The sequence below is a fragment of the Lepus europaeus genome, chromosome 11 (genome assembly GCF_033115175.1).
Source record: "Lepus europaeus isolate LE1 chromosome 11, mLepTim1.pri, whole genome shotgun sequence".
Lineage (NCBI taxonomy): Eukaryota > Metazoa > Chordata > Mammalia > Lagomorpha > Leporidae > Lepus > Lepus europaeus.
Window position 1 is genome coordinate 28,742,194 of NC_084837.1, and position 20,999 is coordinate 28,763,192.

Here is a 20,999-nt window from a genome sequence, read left to right on the forward strand (position 1 = left end):
GAGGTTAAGGGCACACTTCATTGGGAAGCAGAATGAGCAGTGACCAAAGGACATCTCACACTAAAAAGATATACAGAATGTTTGCTAATAAAAATCAGCTGGAACATGGGTTCCCTGGAGCAGCTTCCCCATCCACACCTCTATTGTTGATAAGGAAAAGTACAGGCATTATCCTAAGGGCAGCCACGGTCCACAAGAGAGAGAGCCCCTAGGAGTGCCTTCTGCTTTTTGTATAAAGAACTTTCTCTTTAGATATTTTGAAGTCTTCATTCATTACTTTCATTCTGCATCCTCTCAAGGCCATCAGGCCAGCTTCTGCACGGATTGCCTTGATGTCAGCACTGGAGAGGTCATCTTTAGTCAGGATCAAGTCGTACAGGGTTGTATCATCGGCCAGCCTCATCCTGCTCCTGTGAATCTGAAAGATGCGTCTCTTGGGCTTTTCACCTGGCAGGGGGAACTCCATCTTCCTGTTGATGTGGCCTGCTCTGATAAGTGCTAGATCCAGAGTTTCTGTTTGGTTTGTGGCAGTAATATCTTTCACGTCTCCTCTTGAATCAAATCCATCCAGCTGGCTCAACAGTTCCAGCAGTGTTCGCTGAAGTTTTCTCTGACCTCCGCAATTTGAGTCTTATCTTTTAGTTCCAATAGCATCAACTTCATCAGTACCCATGATGGATGGTGCATGTTCTTTGGCAATGCGAAACTTCCCATCGCCTAGGTATTTCTGAATTAAGTTCAGAGCCAACCACTCTGAAAGTGGCCGAGGTTTGGTTTGCCACTGCCTTGGCCAACAAGGTTTTACCTATTGGTAAAACCAACAGGTGGGCTACAGAGAATGACCCCCTTGGGGCTTTATTCCCATCTCTTTGCAATATTCTGGGTGGGTGAGAGGAAGCTCCACAGATATCTTTGTTTCCTGGATTTGGCATTCCAACCCCTAATTACAGCATCGGTCTCCTGAGGGGCCTTTTCTGCCTTCATCAGTACATCCAGGGGATCTGTGTCACAGCACGCACCTTGTGGTTGAGCAGGACCGAGCAGCCTGATTCTAGTACATCCTTGCCCACAAAGGAAAGGACGCTGATGTAGTGTTTTGACCCCACAGATGTCAACATGATGTGTGGCTGCCATCAATGATCTTCTCCAAGGTTCCTCCTGATAGTGGGATCCCTCTCCAGTCATCTACTTTTGCTCTTTCTTCCTCCTGCTTTTCTCCTAATCGTTTGATTTGTTCCTGATTTCTAATGAATTCTTCCTGCATGAAAAGATAGTCCTTAATTCTGACTTAAGTGAGTCTAGCCAGCACTGACTTTGACATGTCACCAGTGGCAGTTTGCTGGCAGCATCTGGCCCCTTGGGTCTTTTGGTTTTCATTTTTTATTTTATTTTTTTGCTTGTTACTTCTTAAACTTCATATTTGGTGAAGCATTGTCTATTTACTGTAATGTAAATTTAAACTATATTATCTCAAAAACTGAAAAAAGAAAGGGAGATGGAGGACAATTGAGAGAATTGTACCTATGAACTATATTGAATCTATTTAAAATGAAAGATTTTTAAAAATGTTTTTAAAAATTAAAAAATAATAATGGTAACTAGAGAAAGTTTCCAATGAGAAGCAGAAGGGACAGGTAGCATTCATGTAAGAATAAATATAAGGTTATTAATTATAAGCCCAGGACATAACAGCAGTAGAATATCTTATAGATGTAAAGACATACACCTCATCATTCATAAAAATAACTGTAGGAAGTGATTGTGATCCACCCATGTCAGAGAGATACCAAGAAAAATAAGAACTCTAAACATTCAGAACCTAAACACTAATCTGTTAGTACTCCCTGAGAAATCTAACTTATGAAGAAAGATGCTTACTGAGCCATTTAATTCCAATTTATCAGAGTTGAAATCTATAATACATTAATCTTTAGGTTGAGATGTCCTTTCACCTGCTGATCCAAGCATGGCAAGAAAATAATTAGACTATGTTATTTTCAAACTTGATAGGAAACAAGATTTTTCTTCCATAGTAGTTTCTCAGAGCCTGCTAAAAATGATTATTTTTACTGTTATACATGATCTCTTGGGTAGTTTTCAGTGTTGTTGTTTTGTTTTAACAGATGGAAATAATAAATACATGGTTGAGGGGATATGTCAGTAACATACAAATACTTTCAATATGCATATGAAACAATATGAAATATGCTGTCATTTAGTGATTTATGTAACATTTATGAGTGAAAACTCAGCACAGTCAGAGCACACATTCACAGCAGTCCCTAGATAAAATTCCAAAACAGAATTTGACACCATTTAAACTGTCAGGCCTTACAGAATAACAAGCTTTGTTGATTAACCCTTCTCCTAAAGATAGATTTATTATCTAAGTCTATCATTCATTGGTATGAATTCAGTTCAACATAATTAGGCCTCCCCCTGGAGAAAAAAAATCCACTATCATTTTTCTAAAGAAATGTAGATCAAGTATACATTCATCAGGATAACCTTTGAAAACAATATGTATGTAATAACAGGAAATAGAGAATAGTGATTAAGAGGGTAGACTGGTAGACTTGAAATTAGATTAACTGTGTTCCTATATCATCTCTGTCTTCTTACCAACTGTGTGACCTAAGAAGCTTTATTAGCTTTTCACTTTCCTCAACTGTTGAAATAAGGGTAACCATACTAACTCCAGTGGATATTTATAATTAAAGTATAAAATCTATTGTAAAATACTGTTAATAATGAGCCCTCGAAATGTTGACAGCTATTATTTTTTCTTTTACTTTTCTTAGTAATCAAAAATACTCCATTTGAATATTCCAAAATACCATTCTGACTGGAATTCCATAAATTGTATAAGATGAATATGTGCCATTAGAGGGTCAGCCTTCCTGATAGCTGGTGGTGGAATTAGGAATAGACAGAAGTTGGCATTTAGACACCCTACTGGTTGGGGTCACAGTGAATAGGAAGCAGTCTGTCACGGTATAATCATGTATAAGAGAATGTGTTTTTAGCACAATTGGGCACAATCTCATGTCTTTGATTAATTTCTTAATTCCCATATGAAAATTACTGCAGTTTTCAAGTTTGATCCTAGAAATTACAGGCTTACAGTGGTATGAGTCACAATTTTCAACTTTACATGGTACAGAACTGATATATGTTAATAGAAACTATACTTGGAATTGTGAATTTTGATATTTTCCCAGGCTAGCAATATGCAGTATAATAATATTTCAGGATGCTGGAGGTAACACAGAGCTATAGCCTCTAGCCAGCGACATGAATGTGGAAGAATAGTTGATATGCTAAGCTGGCATGTTCAGAAGGTTGAGTACAAAAAGAGTTTTTGACTTAATATTTACCATATGTTTATCAGGGCCTAATCTCTTCATCTGTTGAGGCACATCTGTATTAAAATGTGCATATACTTTTTTAAAGATTTATTTATTTGAAAGAGTTACACAGAGGAGAGACAGGGAGAGAAAGAGGTCTTCCATCTGCTGGTTCACTACCCAGTTGGCCACAATGGCCAGAGCTGCACCGATCCGAAGCCAGGAGCCAGGAGCTTCTTCAGGTCTCCTATGTGATTACAGGGGCCCAAGGGCTTGAGCCATCTTCCACTGCTTTCCCAAGCCATAGCAGAGAGCTGGATTGGAAGTGGAGCAGCCGGGACTTGAACCAGCACCCACATAGGTTGCCAGCACTGCAGGTGGTGGCTTAACCCGCTATGCCACAGCACTGGCCCCAAAATATTTATATACTGTTATATTTCTGATTTCTGTCCTTTATTTTATATATTTGAAGTATCTGAGGTTTTGATATACATATATATAATATAATGATTGCTATGAAATTATAAATTAGAGGCTGGCATTGTGGCATATCAGGTTAAGCTGCTGCCTGCAATGCTGGCATCCCATATGCATTCCAGTTCAAGTCCTGTCTACTTCACTTCCTATCCAGCTCCCTGCTAATGCATCTTGGAAAGCAGCAGAAGATGGCCCAAGTGCTTGGGCCCCTGCACTCTAACCTTTTAGGAAATGTCTAGCATACATATACAATATTACAATAATATTTAGTCAGCATTCCAAATCTTAGATCTCAGCTCATTTATCCTACATAAGTGGAACACTGTACCATTTCACTTTCAATTCTGTATTTTACCAACAATCCTGCCACTGGCAACCACAGTCTCATGCTCTGTATTTGAATTTCATTATTTTGTTTTTTCCTTATTTTAGGCTCTACATTTAATGAAATCATACAATATTTTTCCATGTCTGGCTTATTTCACTTAGTACACTTAGCATTATATTCCTTGAGTGCATCCATGTTGTCATAAATAGCAGGGGATCCTTTTTATCAAGTCAAATTGTATATTTTTATATGTTTTATCCATTAATGGCTATTTAGGTTGTTTCTATATCTTGGCTATTGTAACTAATGCTGCACTGAACACAATTGTGGAAGTATCTTTCATTACCTTGGAGATTAGTTATTTTGAGCACCTTTTCATATAACTTGGCCAATTTTATTTCCGGTTTGGAGAAATACCTATTTTAGTCTTTGGCCCAATTTTGGTTTGATCATTTATTTTCTTGGTACTGAGTTGTGTGAGTTCCTTGTACATTTTGGACACCATCCCCTTATCTAACATACAATTACCAATTTTTTTTCTCTATCCATTAACAGCCTTTCTGTTTTGTAAATTTTTTCTTTGCTGAATACAAGCTTTTTAGTTTGATGTAGTACCACTTGTTTCTTTTTGTTTTGTTGCCAATGCTTTTAGTAGGAGATAGATAGATACATATATAGATATAGATACATGTTAAAATAGCTTTCCCCCTGTTTTCTTCTCGGAATTTCATTGCTTCATATCTTATGTTTAGGTCTCTATTTTGAATTAAAATTTGTGTATAGTGTGATAAGATAAAGGTCAAAATCATTCTTTGGTACACAAATACCCAGTTTCCCCAGCATTGTCTATTGAAGAGAATGTCCCTTCTTCATTGTGTCTTCTTGGTGGCATTGTAAAGACTAGCTGAATATATATTGTTAAGCTTACTTCTGGATTCTGAATTCTAGGCCATTGAACTATGTGTCTGTTTATGCCAGTTCCACTCTTTCTGGTCATTGTTTCTTTATACATACATTTTTGTATTATGTTCTTTAAAAGAAGCAAATTCTCCATTTTTAAGGAGTTGCCACTTATATCCTGGGAATCTGTGTTTCCCTATAGGGACAATATTCCACAAGTAGGAGTAGGTTAGTCTCGAAAGTGACCACAATGACAATTATTCTGAGACCAGTCTCCATGCATTCAGCTCTACTCCATAACACATTTACTCATTTGTGTTTGCATAGGAAGCTTGCAAAAAATCAAATGCTTATATTGTTCCATTTTGAAGTCTTAAAACCTTTTACTATAATCATGGCATCAAATGAAATGTTCTAGTCTCATTGTTAAAAAATGTCCAATAATCAGAAATGTGTCAGGTGCTGAAATTATTATTGGGTATTTATCTGTGTCCTGTTGTTTCAACGAAAAGAACCTATTCTTTCATAAACTCAAAAAAGACCACTTAATTTATCCGACCTTTGTATGCCCTATCTGTAAATATCAAGTCATTTAAGCTCTACCAAAATATGTTTAAACTGTATTATTCAGTGTAGTTTGTATAATCGTAATTCATTGTTAATGTTATCACTAAGTAACTACATATATCAGAAAAATTTTCATTAATATAAATTAAATATTTTAAATATGTAAAATTTTCTCAAGCAGTCTCTAAACTGAGTAGTAGCAAAATGTTTCAAATGACAAGGAGAGGAACAATAAGTGCTAGAAATACATTTGCACATTGTTTTATCTGTCTCCTGGAATCCTGCATCTCGTCTCTTTCTGTTCACTTTTATTGTTTCCCTTTTTACAGATATTGTTATCACTAGAAGCAATGTTTCTACATGTTTAGTATAATGTGTTAAAATCTTAAGAATGTGAATGCAACTTAAATTTAATTATCCAACTACTTTATTGAGTTATTTGAGATTAAATTAATGACTAAAATGCTTAGATTCTGGTACAGAGTAATTATTCAATAATTATTAGCTATATTTAAAATTATTCATGGGGGTTGTCATTTGTCATAGTGGATATAATACTGCGTGGGGCACCAGATACCAAAGTGTCTGGGTTTGCGACCAAGCTTTGCTTCCAATTCCAGCATTTGCTAATGTGCATGTTGGAAGGCAGCAGGTTGTGACTCAAGTTCTTGGTTCATGCTATCCATGTGGGAGACCTGGATTGAATTCTGGGCTGCTGGCTTCTGCTGACCCAGCCCCAGCTGGTGTGCTCATTTGCATTGTGAACCAGCAGATGGAGGATCACTGTCTTTCCGTTTGCATATCTCTGTATCTGCCTTGCAAATAAATAAAGGAAAAAAAAAAAAAGGGAGCAGGGGTACAGTGGTTTAGGCTGCTGCTTAGGACACCATGGAGTCTTGCCTCCACATCTGACCCAGCTTCCTGCTAATGCTCACCCTGGAAGGCAGCAGGTGATGGTTCAAGTGCTTGGGTCTCTACACCAAAATTGGAGATGCTTATGGGATTCCTGGCTCCTGGCCTCAGCCTGACCCAGCCCTGGCTGTTGCAGGCTCTCCCTCCCTCTCCTTGTCTCTCTCTTTCTCCCTCTCCCTTCTTCCCCTCCCTGTTGCTCTTCCTTCAAATAAAAGAAATAAATACAAATAAAAAAAATTAAAAATTGTTCATGCCTATAACATTGGAACATAAAGTTATTTCACATAAAATTATTTACTTAATATTACACACTGTGTAAAATTCTAGATTTGCATTTCATCCCTGCATTCCACTTATCGCTATTGCAGAAGCATTCTGTTTCAGGGTATTAAGGGGTGCCCTTTTGCCCAATGTTCTATTCTTTGTCTTGCATTTTGTGCAACTACTTCTTTGACTTTATTATATCACCTTTAATATACTGAGGAAGTTTTCAGTTTGAATATTCTTTTATTCCCATGTTTTCTTTTTCTTTTAAGATCACTGAGCAAGACTATTTCATTTGGTTATCACAGAAGACTTTGTTCTGTGGGCCTGATTGTAGTTCTCTCTGAAACATCCCTGAAGTATATTGCAAGGCCTTTCATTTGTATACCAGTGATATTTGCCAGAGACTCTTTCTGTAAATTCAGTTCAAGACTCTCCAGACACCACTGGTTCACTGACATAAGAAAGGGAAGCAAACTTACCAAGCTACGTAAAAGGTTAAGACCCTGAAGCTGGGTTCCCACTTAATACCATCTTTAACTGAATGGAGGAGTGACTTTTTGTTTTAATTTATAATCTAGGAACTATTGCTAAAAGAAATATAGCATAAATAAGAAATACTTATTTTCATAGCATGCAAAGCTAAACACAGGTCAGCAGTAATTTGCTATATAAGTCAAAAACTAATTGCAGAGGTCAGTTGAGAATTTGAAATATTAACTAATGGATTTTTTTCTTTCTCATTATTCTCTACAGTAGCTACTCTTTATTATTTAAAATGACAACAGAGGAAGAGAAGGTTTAAGACCTAAGAAGGGGAAGGCAAACCCACAAACATAGATTTGCATGAAACAAAAGTGAAAACGAAGTGAACTTTGGTTAGATTTTCTAAAATACAACAGAAACGGTAGCCTTGAAGGCATTGATTTTAAAGCAAATGGAAGTCATGGCCATGGAACTGGGTAGGATGTGATTGAATGAGATAAAAAAATGTTGAGTTTCCAAATGCTTGATGTCTGAAAAAAAATTTTTGAGAAATCCCCACTGCACAAAGCTCCAGGCTTGGTGAAGGGGTTATTTTAGTGAAAGTGAGGTGTAAGCAATAGCATACTGTATCTATGTATCTATTCCTAAAGAACAGACTTTGGTAGGTGTGGGCTGTCTTCCCATCTTGTACTTGAGGAAGACCAAGACTTGACAAGAACTTGGGGTCCCACCTGAGGAGCTGTTGAGTAACCTCTAGGGTAATTGAATCAGATTTTTCAGGAAATAAGGACTGATCAGTACTGGAGTACCAGGGAGGCAGGCAGGCTTCCAAGGCTCTGAAAGGAAGCAGAGATAATGTGGCTAGACTTTAGGACCTGTGTGTGCTGTAGAACAATTCAGACTTAATAGACTATTGAGCAGAGGTCAAATCACTAAAATAGATACTAGATCTTAGAACAGAAAAGGAAAGGCCAGATAAAGGTGACTAAGTCAGAGACAGTGTCAAAGGAAACAGAAGGAAACCCAATCAAAAAGTAGCCCTTCCATTACCATGGGAGTATGCACCTAAGCTGGGTATGCTTCTGCCTCTGCCTCCACTTAAGTACTTTTCTGCAGTACCTAGTACTGAAAGTGATTGAGTTTTAAACTTGGGTTTAAGTTCAAATTGTGAGGAGTCAGGTTAATAGGCAATCAGGTTGGTTCCAGTGGAAATTTAAGATGCAAAATGCTTGCTTTCCCAAAAAGCTACTTTTAGCAAGGTCAAAAGTGCCTGCCCTATTTCTTAATATATTAATTTCTTTAATTAATTTCTTAATTTCCAAGTTTATCATGAGTATAGCAAGAGAATGATGATTTCATCCTTCTGAGCTCACAGTTTACTATACAAACAGATCAGGTGTTTTGGTGGGTGTTGTCTTTGCTTGTAACTGAAGGTCAGTCTGATCGTCAAGTTTTTTTTTTTCTTCCACAAAAATGTGCTTAAAAACCCCACTACCACCAGTCCCTTCAGGTTTTGGCTCTCTTGGAACTCCCCTCCATGCCACTCTGGCAGGAGATCTCACACTTAAATTAACCTTGCTTTTTTTTTTTAAATTTATTTGAAAGTCAGAGTTACACAGAGAGAGGAGAGGCAGAGAGAGAGAGAGGTCTTCCATCCAATGGTTCACTCCCCAATTAGCCACAGCTGCCGGAGCTGCACTGATCTGAAGCCAGGAGCCAGGAGCTTCTTCCAGGTCTCCCCTGCAGCTGCAGAGGCCCAAGGACTTGGGCCATCTTCCATGTTTTTCTAGGCCCTGGCAGAGAGCTGTATCAGAAGAGCAGCCGGGACTAGAACCAGCAACCATATGGGATGCTGGTGCTTCAGGCCAGGATGTTAACCTGCTGAGCCACAGCGCTAGCCCCATACCTTGCTTTTACATATATCCTGCTTTTCTCTTTGCCATGTCTGTTTGGAAATTCTTCCATGTGAGACAAAGAACCAAGTAATCTTTTCTCTGCCGCCGTTTCACCCATAATAAAATTCTAAATATACTGTGTTTAATTTAAATTCACAGAAATCAGTCTTCTGTCATCAGAAATTAGATAAGTAAAATTTAATTTTAGAAAGATAAGAATGTTCCATTTTTGGAAAAGTCAAGTTGGTAGTTAAGGATAGTCTTTAATTGCTACTGAATATAGTTTTCTAATACTCCATATTTTCATGTTGTCACCCTACTCTGATCTCACCAACTGAAATCATAATTTCCAGACATTTTAAACATTTTAAGTTGTATGTCTTGGTTGCAAGAAAATTATGGCTTATGGTTTCTTCAAATAGTGGAAGTTTCATGTTAGCTATTTAGACTTACAAAGGGTTGATGCTAGTTGCTGATTGTTCATATCTAACATGAGTTGCATTCTTTCCACTGTTGCCACACTATATCTTTGAATTGTGTTTTAAATATTGATCTCTAAATGCTTTCTAAAATGCCTTTATGTCACAGTATGGTGCGTTGTGCATTCACAATCAAAGAAAATAGGTACTTGGAAATGACCTATAATAATTTGTGGTGGTGGAAACGCAGTGAAAAGCAGCTGATGTCGCCCTGATCCCTCTGGAGAGCCACAGAATTTCCAAAGTGAATAGATATTGATGTCATCTGTCGAGGGATGAGCCATAGTCAGCCTGTCAGAACTTCCTGCTGAATTTCCGGGAGCATTACTTAAGTAATGTAGACCTAATCATACAAGCCAGCAAAGACAAATGGCAGACAAGCTAGTAAACACCTGTACGTTTAAAAGTACATTGTCACTGCTGACAGTGTTAATATCATGAGCAAAGTATCACAAGCAAAATACTTCTATGGACTTGTGAAGAGTAACTCTCATTCAGAATTCATAGACTGAAAGAGATAACACTCAAGTGTGTGGTAAGGAGGGAAGAAAGGGTATGTAATTAGCTGGATAAATGTATGTGATTATGAGTAGAACATAGAACTAAGGTGCATTTAATGCCATATAATTTATTATACCTTACCCTCTAAAAAGTGTTATTAGAACTACAGGGCATCATGTATTCCACATTATTGATTATTTGGTGTTGTAGGCAATTTGATTTTAATACATAACAAGTCAGCAAGCTTATATCCTTTGAAATCTCCTAAGAGTATATGAGTTAGGGTTTGCAATACCTAGAATTTTAACATGAGCTGTTATTTTTTCTAGCAAGGTGACTGATAAACATGAATCATAATTTCCCACCGAAGGGGACTACTGATGCCACCCTTACAGCGTTACATGAACACAGATGGAATGATCTAGGGTATATATGCCTTAGTCAGCAGATGGATGTTTCCCTTCTCTCTTTTAGGTCCTCACTCACCCAGTGCTTTTTATTCATTATAGTGCAGAAAACTCACAGTCCAAAGGAAATGATGGCAGGATTTCCCTCTTCACATTTCAAAGGCTGCAGAAGCCTTGTGCTTAAAGGAGATTGTTTGTTCCTTATAAATTTTAGAGAAAGAATGTTTTTCATTCTGAGACCTTTTTCATCCATAACCTTTTAATTACTCTCTGTGATAAAAATAACAAACTGTAGGCCGGCGCCATGGCTCAATAGGCGCAGTGTGCCGGCTGTAACAGCCATTTGGGGGTGAACCAACGGCAAAAGGAAGACCTTTCTCTCTGTCTGTCTCTCTCACTGTCCACTCTGCCTGTCAAAAAGTAAAAAATAAATAAATAAATAAATAAATAACTGTAGTGTTTAATGAAAACTCTCACTGTAGGAAAAGTGGGGATTTTTAGGCTAATCCCTAAATTAAATGAAAGAAACGAATTTCTGGGGAAAAGAAAAATCAAATGAGTTTTTTAAAGTGATGTGAAAATATATGTTAGCACTGAGGTCTTTGTCTATGTGCTTATAGATGTGATCTGGAGACTGCCGTCTGCCAAGGTGGTTTCTGTTCCACATTACATGAGGCTTTCCTGGGCTTGCTTTCAATCCGTAGGAGAATATCACAATTTCTCTTGAGTATATGCAATGATTGTATTTAGTTTTTCATTTTTCCATTTTGCATAGCTCACTGACAATATAAAATATTATATTGTGTATTCCTCCAACTGTAAATATTTTAATACATTTTTAAAGACTGGGAATCATAGTTACTGCTTTTTTAATACACATAGGAAGTTACACTCTGGAGTTTGTAATAAGTAACATCAACAGATCTGCTAACTAAAATTACTTGAGTAGAGCAACTCATTATAACAACAGAATATCTACCATCTCTTTCGTGGGATGTACTACGGATATTGAGTGACACTAAAATTACATTAACATCCAGAAAAGCACATCTTCATTAAACTTGTGAGTCTTAAGGTACTAGTAAAATGTCAAGTTGTTCTGTACACAGTTTTGTAGGTTTAAACTGCTTTTATCTGCCTTTTGAAATAACAGCACTTTGCCTTTAACCCATACATATAAAAATGTAAAACCTAAAGATAGTGAAATTATTATTTGCTTTAAATTACTTTAGGAATTTAAGCCTCCAGAATTGATAAAAATATTTGTAAAATGTGCTCTGAGCTTTGCATGATTATCCATGAATACTGAGTTGTTTCTTTTGGAATTTAGGCTTATACTCTTTCCCAAGATATCTCTTCTATGCTGTCATAAACATACATGACAGTAAATTCAGTGACTTTATGCAATTATCACTGAAATAACTTTGATTTCCTAATGCACCTGTTTGAGGCCAGTTAAATATGCCGTGTATGCTGGAATTTAGCATATATATAAATATAAATATAAATATATATATATATATATATCTTTACCAAGATGATCATGAATGTGGGTATAAAAATTAATAGAAAATAGTTCTTGCTTACAACCTATATGCAAAAAAGCGGTACTACAGCTATATCACAACTAAATATGCAAAGGCTCTGTTCAAAACAATTAAGAAGAAAGTAAATTATTGAAAAGCAAAAAAGAAAGTGACATAAGGAAGAGTCATTTTAGGTGTAATCCAGTTCTGGAACTGCTGCTCTCCAGCTATTCAAGCTTGGTAAACACATAAACCTTCTGTGCCTCTGTTGTCTCATTTTTAAAATAGAGCTAATATTAGTTCTTATATACTAAGCTTTGTGGTGGATTAAATATAATACTTATGATATATTTAAATCTAGTGCTTGGCACACAGAAGGATTGATAAGTTTTTTAAAATTATCTGATCTTAAGAAACAAGGAGTTATCAATGTAGAGGTATTGGTAAACCTATGGTATTAATTAGGAGGTGAGACTGAGCTTTGACTCAGCAACTGGAACCCTGGGTTATCTGCTCCTCAGTCTATTTGCGGGATAGGAGAGGATGCTTTTCTTTTAAATTGTGTTTTGAAATCTCACTGAAGCATAAGTTACTTTTGGTAAGACTTGGAATTTTGGCTTTTTACAAGGTTGTCCAGTAACTATCATGAATACTCAAAAGTAAGAACAACTATACAGAGTATCAAAAATACCAAAACATATGATCTTGGAGACACCAACATTTAGAACTCAGAAGAATGAAGTGCAGTCCAGAAAGGGCATAAATAGTCATCAAAAATGCTGATGTAGGGAGCGCTTTGCTTCAGAAATCAGAAGAAATAAATGTTAAGAAAGTTCAAATTCTTTTTTTTTTTTTTTTTTTTGGTTAGAGAAAGAGCACCCATCCACTGGTTCACTGCCCAAGTGCCTACATAGCTGGAGCTGGACCAAACCAATGACAAAGGCCAGGAAGTTGGTCTCCCACATGGATGGCAGGACCTAGCTACTTGAGCATCACCTGCTGCCTTCTAGGGAAGCAGATCCAAGCTAGAATGGGGAGCAGATCTAAGATTCAAACCAAGGCACTCCAACTATGGGGTCTTCACTGCTAAGTCAAACACCCACCCTTCTATTATTCACCAGTTTTCTCTTTAAAAAATAATGTAAATAATTTCAGGCATAACGAAACAATGCAATTTGGAAATAGACAACCAATCTTAAGAGGCAAAAATCAACAAATATCGTTGGAGTTCTTTGTATGTGCTTTAAAGGCCTTCTCAACACTCCCATGAACAGAATAACGAGTATCTTCACCTTGGTGTGTGTGCCCTTCTGCATTATACTGTAAAACCTATCTATGCATCTGTCTCAAAACGTAAATCTTACAATATGTCAGCTGCAAAATTAATTTTAGCCCAATATGACCTTTTTGAAACTCACCCATGTTGATATGTGTAGCTTAGGTTCTTTCTTTAGGCTGCATTTTATATCTATTTTATGAGAAGTCTACATTTTGATCATTCTACTTCTTTTGATAGACGACTAATAATATTGCTTTCTATGCCATGCATATGTTTGTTTCCAAGTACAAGAGTTTACCTGTTCTCATTGTGACTTTTTTCTTTGCCAGTTTGTTATCCATGCTTATAGCAGTATATATATTCATCATGGTTACTTTTTGGAAGAGTTTTTCATGACCTCTTGCATTTGGCCTGTCTTTTCAAGGTCATTTGCAAATATTAGAATGGTGTCCAGACTAGAAGTAAAGTTTGATGTCCAGTAAACAAAGATGTATCTTTTCTGGGCATTGATTGGGAAGTTTGGTTCATTTCAAGCAAAAAATCCTGGGGCCAACATTGTGGCATTCCATATGGGTGTTTCAGCTGCTCCACTTCTGATCCAGCTCCCTGCTAACGGTTTGGGAAAAGAAGCAAAAAATGGCCCAAGAACTTGGGCCTCTGCCTCCCACTTTGGAGACCTGGATGAAGTTCTGGTTTTAGCCTGGCTTCTCCTCTCTGGCCGTTGCAGACACTTGAACCAGCAGATATAAGAAAAGTTTATCTCTCCCTCTCTCTCTCTCTCACTTTCAAAGAAATGAATCTTCTTAAAAAATTTTAAAATGCTAAGATTTCCTGACCTTGGCCTCCCTCACATGTGATGCACAACCAAGGCATGTTTCTCTTCACCTTGGCACTTCTGTATTACCTCCATGGGACTTTGAGGGCAAAAGGAAGCAATCTAGCACATAACTTACGAGGTCTGTCATGTTGCAAATCTTTTTCTTTATCCCAGTGGTCTCCAGTCTCCTGCTAGTAAATTGTCACAAACTAACTTCTTAACTTGTATATGGGGTTAAATCTCATTTCCCAATGTTGACTTCAATCTTACATGCATAAAGATTGTCATTGTTTTTATATCTATATCAGATTTTAATATTGGTACTTGGACATTTTTTTGGCTGTCTGATGGTGGAAACTCGTGCTGGGGCTTAATTGCCGTTTGCTCATTGTGAGGCTGAGACTATTTCCTGTCTGTATCTTGGGTTTCCTCATCTATGAAATACCTGTCCTTACTAGTGGCTCATTTTACTAATGAACATGTTTTCTTGTTAAGTTTTTAAGATAATCTGCTTGCTTGTGTATGTTACAAATATCATCTTCAAACTTTAGACATGCCATTTCCCTGTTCAATGGGGACTACTGATGAGGTCAAGTTTTTAAGTAGACATTTTAAATGTAACATTAAGTTCAAAGTTAAGATTGACTGATCTATCATTCCTTTCCTTTAGATTCATGCTTTTCTGTTAAAAAGCAATATATTGCCTGAGGTCACAGTGGCATTCTTTTGTCCCTTGGTGATTTTAATGTTTCATTTCCAATTTAACTATTTGATTTTTCCAAGGCTGACTTACCAGTATAAGATGTCAGACAAGAACCAGCTTTTTTTTTTTATATATGCATTACCAAATTAGGAATACGTGTTTTTTTAATCTGTCTAGAAAACCCTACAATAAGCTTATATTTGCTTTTTTGGAACCACTTCATTATTTTATTGTTTTTTTTTTTTTGTAAGAATGTGCTAATAATATACATATTTGAGATTTTTTTTGTTTGTTTCTGGAAATATCTCAGTCAAGGCTATTTATTAGAATTAACCCACTTTCAAGAAACAAATGGATGAATAAATGCATATATTTGTAGTGTATGCCTATACCTATATTGTGTACATACCTAGGTAGAAAAAAGGAGAAAAATACCAGGAAAAATTCTGAAAGAAAATTGCAATGCCTACCTAAACTGCTTTCCCTTCAGTTGGTCATCAGTTCAGATAATCTTTGATTCTTAATAATTTTGCAGTATTGAGGCAGACAGGAATGAAAACCTAAGGCCTGCCCAAAGCAAGGGATCTCCTCCACTGTCTTTTGTGACAACCAAGGGTTTCACAAAGTAGGAGTGAAGTTGATTGCCTTAGGAGCATGTCAGAAACAAAGGTACTAAAAGCTAACAAAGGTATCTAAAAGAATATGGCTTTGCCCTAATTTCCATAGAACGCCAAGTAATAGGCCACTGGACCATCACAGAGTCAAAAATAACCCAGCAAATACAAAAGAAAAAGCACCATAAGAAACAACAACATCGATATCAAATATGAAAATAGCAGATACCTGCTATGAGGCAAGTGTGCTGATAACAGCTATAAGGAAGCAGAGCTAGATAAACTATATACATATGTACACCACACAGAGACATTCACACACACACACATTGATTTCTTTGTAGCAACCCTAGATATTTGTTTCATAAAGTGGAATTTTCAACACATGATATGTTAACTTATTTTTTCATTTGTGGTTCTAAAGGAAATTATTTTTTTTAAGATTTGTTTATTTGAAATGCAGAATTACAGAGAGAAAGAGAGATTTGAAAGGCAAAGAATGAGATAGAGTTCTTCCATCTGCTAGAAGCCCCAGATGGCCGTAACAGTCGGGTCTGGGCTGATCCAAAGCCAGGAGCCAGAAGCTTCTTTCAGGTCTCCCATGCACGTGCAGGGGCCCAAGTGCTTTTTCCCAGGTGCATTAGCGGGGAGCTGGATTGGAAGTGAAGCAGCTGGGACTTGAACCAGCATCCTTATGGGATGCTGGTGTAGCAGGTGGTGGCTTAACCTTCTTTACCACAGTGCTGGCCCCAAGGAAATCATTCTAAAGTACAAGAATTACAAAAAAAGTATCCTATAAATACTTGTTGGTTTTTACCTACCAGTTTAATGAAGTTCCTAACTTCTTTACTGTTTTATAGTAAGTAGGAGTTGAAGTTGGTCAAATTTTACCTTATTTAAGAGAAATGTATTTTTTTCTCTTATCAGTTACGTACATTAAAATGCTTCCTACTATTAAGCAATTCTTGCATCCTGGTAAGCTAAACCAGCCTGGATATAGTATGGCTGATAAAACCTGGTGAATTTGGTTTTCAGTTATGTAATTTTCTTTTCTAGTGCCATTTATTTTTTTTTCTTGGTTGTTTACATTAAAGTTATTTGGAAAGTTATTTTTCTTCTTACAACTCTGGAAAAATTTATATATGATCAGAATTTGTGCTTTCTGACCATTTTGTCTAATTCTCCCTTAAAGGTGTCTGAGTACTGTGTGTTTTAGTGTAGAAATTAGTGTGAAAATCCTTCTGTACTTGTTGCAATCAGGTTTTCATCTTCCCCATTCCACTGGCATTCTATTTCAAGATCTCCGTCAAGCTCAGCCAGCGGCCAATTCCTAGCTGTCCTCTTATTTAACTTTCTAACATCCTTGTTTTGGAACTGCCCTGTGACTCCTATAATAAAAACACCAACCTCCCCTTTATCACTCTTAATCCCCTTGGCACTTTTTATTTTCCTTTATTACAATATGAATATTTCAAATCATGTTATAGTATACATTTATTTTATTGTCTTTTTTAATAGACTTAGACATTAAAGACTCAGTTTTCTGTATATTACTAATGCCCTCAATACATACTGACAACTGTTTTATATGTAATACATAGTTTATTAACATAATAAAGATGTTGCAGGTACTCTAGAGTTTATGTCATTAATATGTAACTAAGAAGTAGTTAAAGTTACATCTCTCAAAACTTTGATTACTGGGATTCTTGTTTGAACTTTCTGGATGACCTATTAAATTTATTTAATTAACCTCTAATAATTCGGCAGTTTTCTGCAAATATTTGCATGCAAACATCTGTAAAATTGTTGCTCATTATGGGAATTACACTTTCATAAAATTTATGTCTTTCAATGTAATGTCTTTCAAATGTAATACAATTTAGAGGTTTATTTCATTTTCTTAAAACTCGCTAAGTCCCTCTGAGGTAAACACTTGGAACATTATTATATAATTGTTTTGATTTCAGGCTGGACAGCAGCGATGGTGGGAACAGGAGATTAAAATAAATGGGAATATTCAGAAGGGAGAATTGATTACATATAACTTGACAGAGCTAATTAAACCAGAGGCTTATGAAGTCCGACTGACTCCTCTTACCAAATTTGGTGAAGGAGATTCAACAATTCGTGTGATCAAATATAGTGGTAAGTAGTCTTTTATTTGAAAGCATTTAATCACATATTAAATATATGTAATATGTATGATGCTACTATCAACCAAATTTAGATAAAAAGTGAAATTCAGATTATTGACTTTCTAGATAATCATCTAAGTAACCAAACAGAAAGCTGTCAGAAAACCTTTAATCACCAAAAATTGTAGTATTTGATTACAAATGTAGAAATATGCAATAATGATTTCATTGACGTTGCACCTCTGTGATAGAAATGTGATCCCAATGCATGATGCAATGTTTTTCTAGATTTTGTCTGTCCGATTTGTGATGACTTTAAAGTGTATACTATTAAGAAGTTAAGAAATATGATCAGAATCTTTTTTCTGTTTTTAAAATATACACTTATTTTTTAGAGCTATTTTCAGTTTATGGAAAAATATTCAGAAAATACAAAGTTCCTTCCCCATGTAGTTTCTTCATTATTAATAGCTGACATATTGGTACATTTGTTGCAACTGATTCATAAATATCAGTGTTATTAGAGTTCATATATTTCATTAGAACTTCCTCCTTTTGTTCAGTTATGTAGATTTTGAGAAGCATATGATGTCATTTGTCCACCAGTTAGAATACCGTACAGAAGTTTCACTGACGTACGGTTCCCCTGCGTTCTACCTGTCTGCTTCTCCTTGCCCTCTCTAGCCCTGACAATCAGTATCTGTAGCTGCTCCTTTTGCAGAAGGTTGCAGAGCTGGATTTGTACTGCCAGTAGGCTTGTTAGTTTTGCTGATTCCAATGCATATTCCAAGGTGTTTTGGTGGCTTAATGGCTCATTTCTTTTTATTGTTAAATAATATACTGTTGGTAACAATACCACAGTTAGCTTATCCATTTACTTTGTGAAGGCCATCAGAGTTGCTGTGTGTATTTTTGTTGATGGTCCTTTTATTTTTCAAGTTACTAGTATTTTAAAAGTCCTATGTGTGTGTATGTGTTGGTCTAGTTTGCCTTTATAACCTAGGTATAAAATATTTTTTCACATTTAAGCAAAAATAAAAACTAGCTTAGAACTATGAGAAAATTACAAGCTGATCTAAAACGTTTATCTAGAATAGTTCAAAGAAAAACAATGGCATTTACTCAAAGGTATGCTATTATTTTTGTGTCTTTTAAAGAGATGAATATAAATTGATATATTTATGCATTTTAAAATTTTAATGAGCAGTGACTATCTGTCGAATTTTTCAGTATTAAGGAAGCACTATGAAATATGTCATATTTGTTTCATTGCTTCAGTGGGATATCATTCATTCTTTTTAATTATCAGGGCTGTCACTGAAAAGGTAACAAAAGTCTTCGTTTTGTTTGCAGTTGAAGGACTCCACTGTTTTACATTAGGTGTAGTTTTCCTACTTCCCAGGGAAACAATGAATAATGTCAGAAGTGAAAAATTAAATAAAACTATTAAGACCAATCAAAGCTGTTTATATATTCACTGTTCACTAAAGTGTTAGGATATATAATAAAGACTGAAATGTTTGTATGAAAACATTAGGATAAAGATATATCTCTTCTCAAGTATAGTCCTTCACAAATATGTGTTTATTTTTAACTCCAATACAAAACATCCACATAGTAGCAATTGTTATATTGTAATCAGCTTCATGATTCCACTGAGAAGTCTCTCTAGATAATGTCCAAGTACATTATCTATATTTATTTTGCTTCATATATTTTACATATTTTGTTTCATAAATGTTATGAAATTTTCATGTATTTTATAAACATTTGTTATGTTTTATATTTTTATAGAATATTTGTTACATCCTCTTACATACTGTTTTCCTGCTTCTGAGTTAGAAATCCTATTTGAAGGATTGCATTAGAAACCATGCATTAATTTTCATTCTTTTAAAAGATGAAAAATACTAGAAAATAGGAAGTTTTGGTGTCCTCCAAATTAAACAGCTGTGAAATAATAAACCCTGACTAGAACTACTGTCCACCCCTCCATTGTGGATAGGCTAATCCTCCACCTGTGGTGCCGGCACACCGGGTTCTAGTCCTGGTCGGGGTGCCGGATTCTGTCCCGGTTGCTCCTCTTCCAGTCCAGCTCTCTGCTGTGGCCCTGGAATGCAGTGGAGGATGGCCCAAGTGCTTGGGCCCTGCACCCCATGGGAGACCAGAAGAAACACCTGGCTCCTGGCTTCGGATCATCGTGGTGCGCCGGCCACAGCGGCCATTGGGGGTGAACCAATGGAAAAGGAAGACCTATCTTTCTGTCTCTCTCTCTCACTGTCCACTCTGCCTGTCAAAAAAATATATATATAGCAGTTCAGGAATTCTTAATAAAAATTCTTAAGCAATAAAGTAAATTTAAAATGTTTTTGAAAATAGATATGACATGTAGTCCTAAAATTATCTTTACATTCTTTGGCATACACATTAAAATCATAAACATTTTTAATTAAAATGACTTTTATATAACAGATTTGTGCAAGCTATACTTTAATAATGTACTAGAAATATATTAGTCTATGTGGGCTGCCATAACGTACCATAGACTTGGTGGAAATTTATTACTTACAGGTGTGCAAGATGCAAAGTCCAAGATCAAGGAGGGAGCATGGTTGGCTTCCTGCTCTCTCCTGGCTTGCACATTGCAGCCTTCTCACAATGCATCACATGGCACACAAAGAGCTCTTCAGCGTCTCCTCTCCTTAAAATCCTGGCACCAGGATTTAAGCCCCACCCGTAGGATCCCATTTAACCTCCATTACTTCACTAAAGACCCTAGCTCCCAGCACAGTCAGACTGGGGACTAGGCATCAACAGAGGTTGCATGTAGGTATGTTTCTTAAAACTAAATTATAATTCGGAGATGCTTACTTCATTGACACATATTTCATAGAAATAACTAAATTTAACTATTTGATTTTTCAAATTAAAATTTATTAGTATCAGGCAGGAACAGGAATTGTTTTTAGTTCGCTTCAGTGGAACTAGTAAATATACCATTCTTTGTCTATATTACTCATTTCATAATTTAAAATCTGACAGCAAAATCAGAAAAGCAATCAAGGTAATAGCATTTCCTTTGTATATATTGAAATAGTAACTATGAGAAGCTAAATCAGTTTGTGAAAATTCATTTCAGTATGTTAATGCGGTAACTGAATATGAATATGATTTGTGCATGGGTTTTTTCCTTCATACTTCATCAGTAATGCACAGGTTAGATAAAGGCAAATAAGAAGTAACAATAAGCCGGCGCTGTGGCTCAACAGGCTAATCCTCCGCCTTGCGGCGCCGGCACACCGGGTTCTGTCCTGGTTGCCCCTCTTCCAGGCCAGCTCTCTGCTGTGGCCAGGGAGTGC

General features: G+C 36.3%; 1 protein-coding gene and 1 pseudogene across 1 annotated transcript in view; one reads left to right on the forward strand and one right to left on the reverse strand.

Annotated features, from left to right (window-relative positions):
• Positions 1–20,999, forward strand: part of MDGA2 (MAM domain containing glycosylphosphatidylinositol anchor 2) — a 916,038-nt gene that overhangs the window by 865,827 nt on the left and 29,212 nt on the right. The window contains 1 exon segment of the mRNA XM_062206573.1: positions 17,473–17,650. Coding sequence (XP_062062557.1) covers positions 17,473–17,650 — 178 coding nt within the window.
• LOC133769706 (26S proteasome regulatory subunit 4-like) lies at positions 209–1,362 on the reverse strand (annotated as a pseudogene).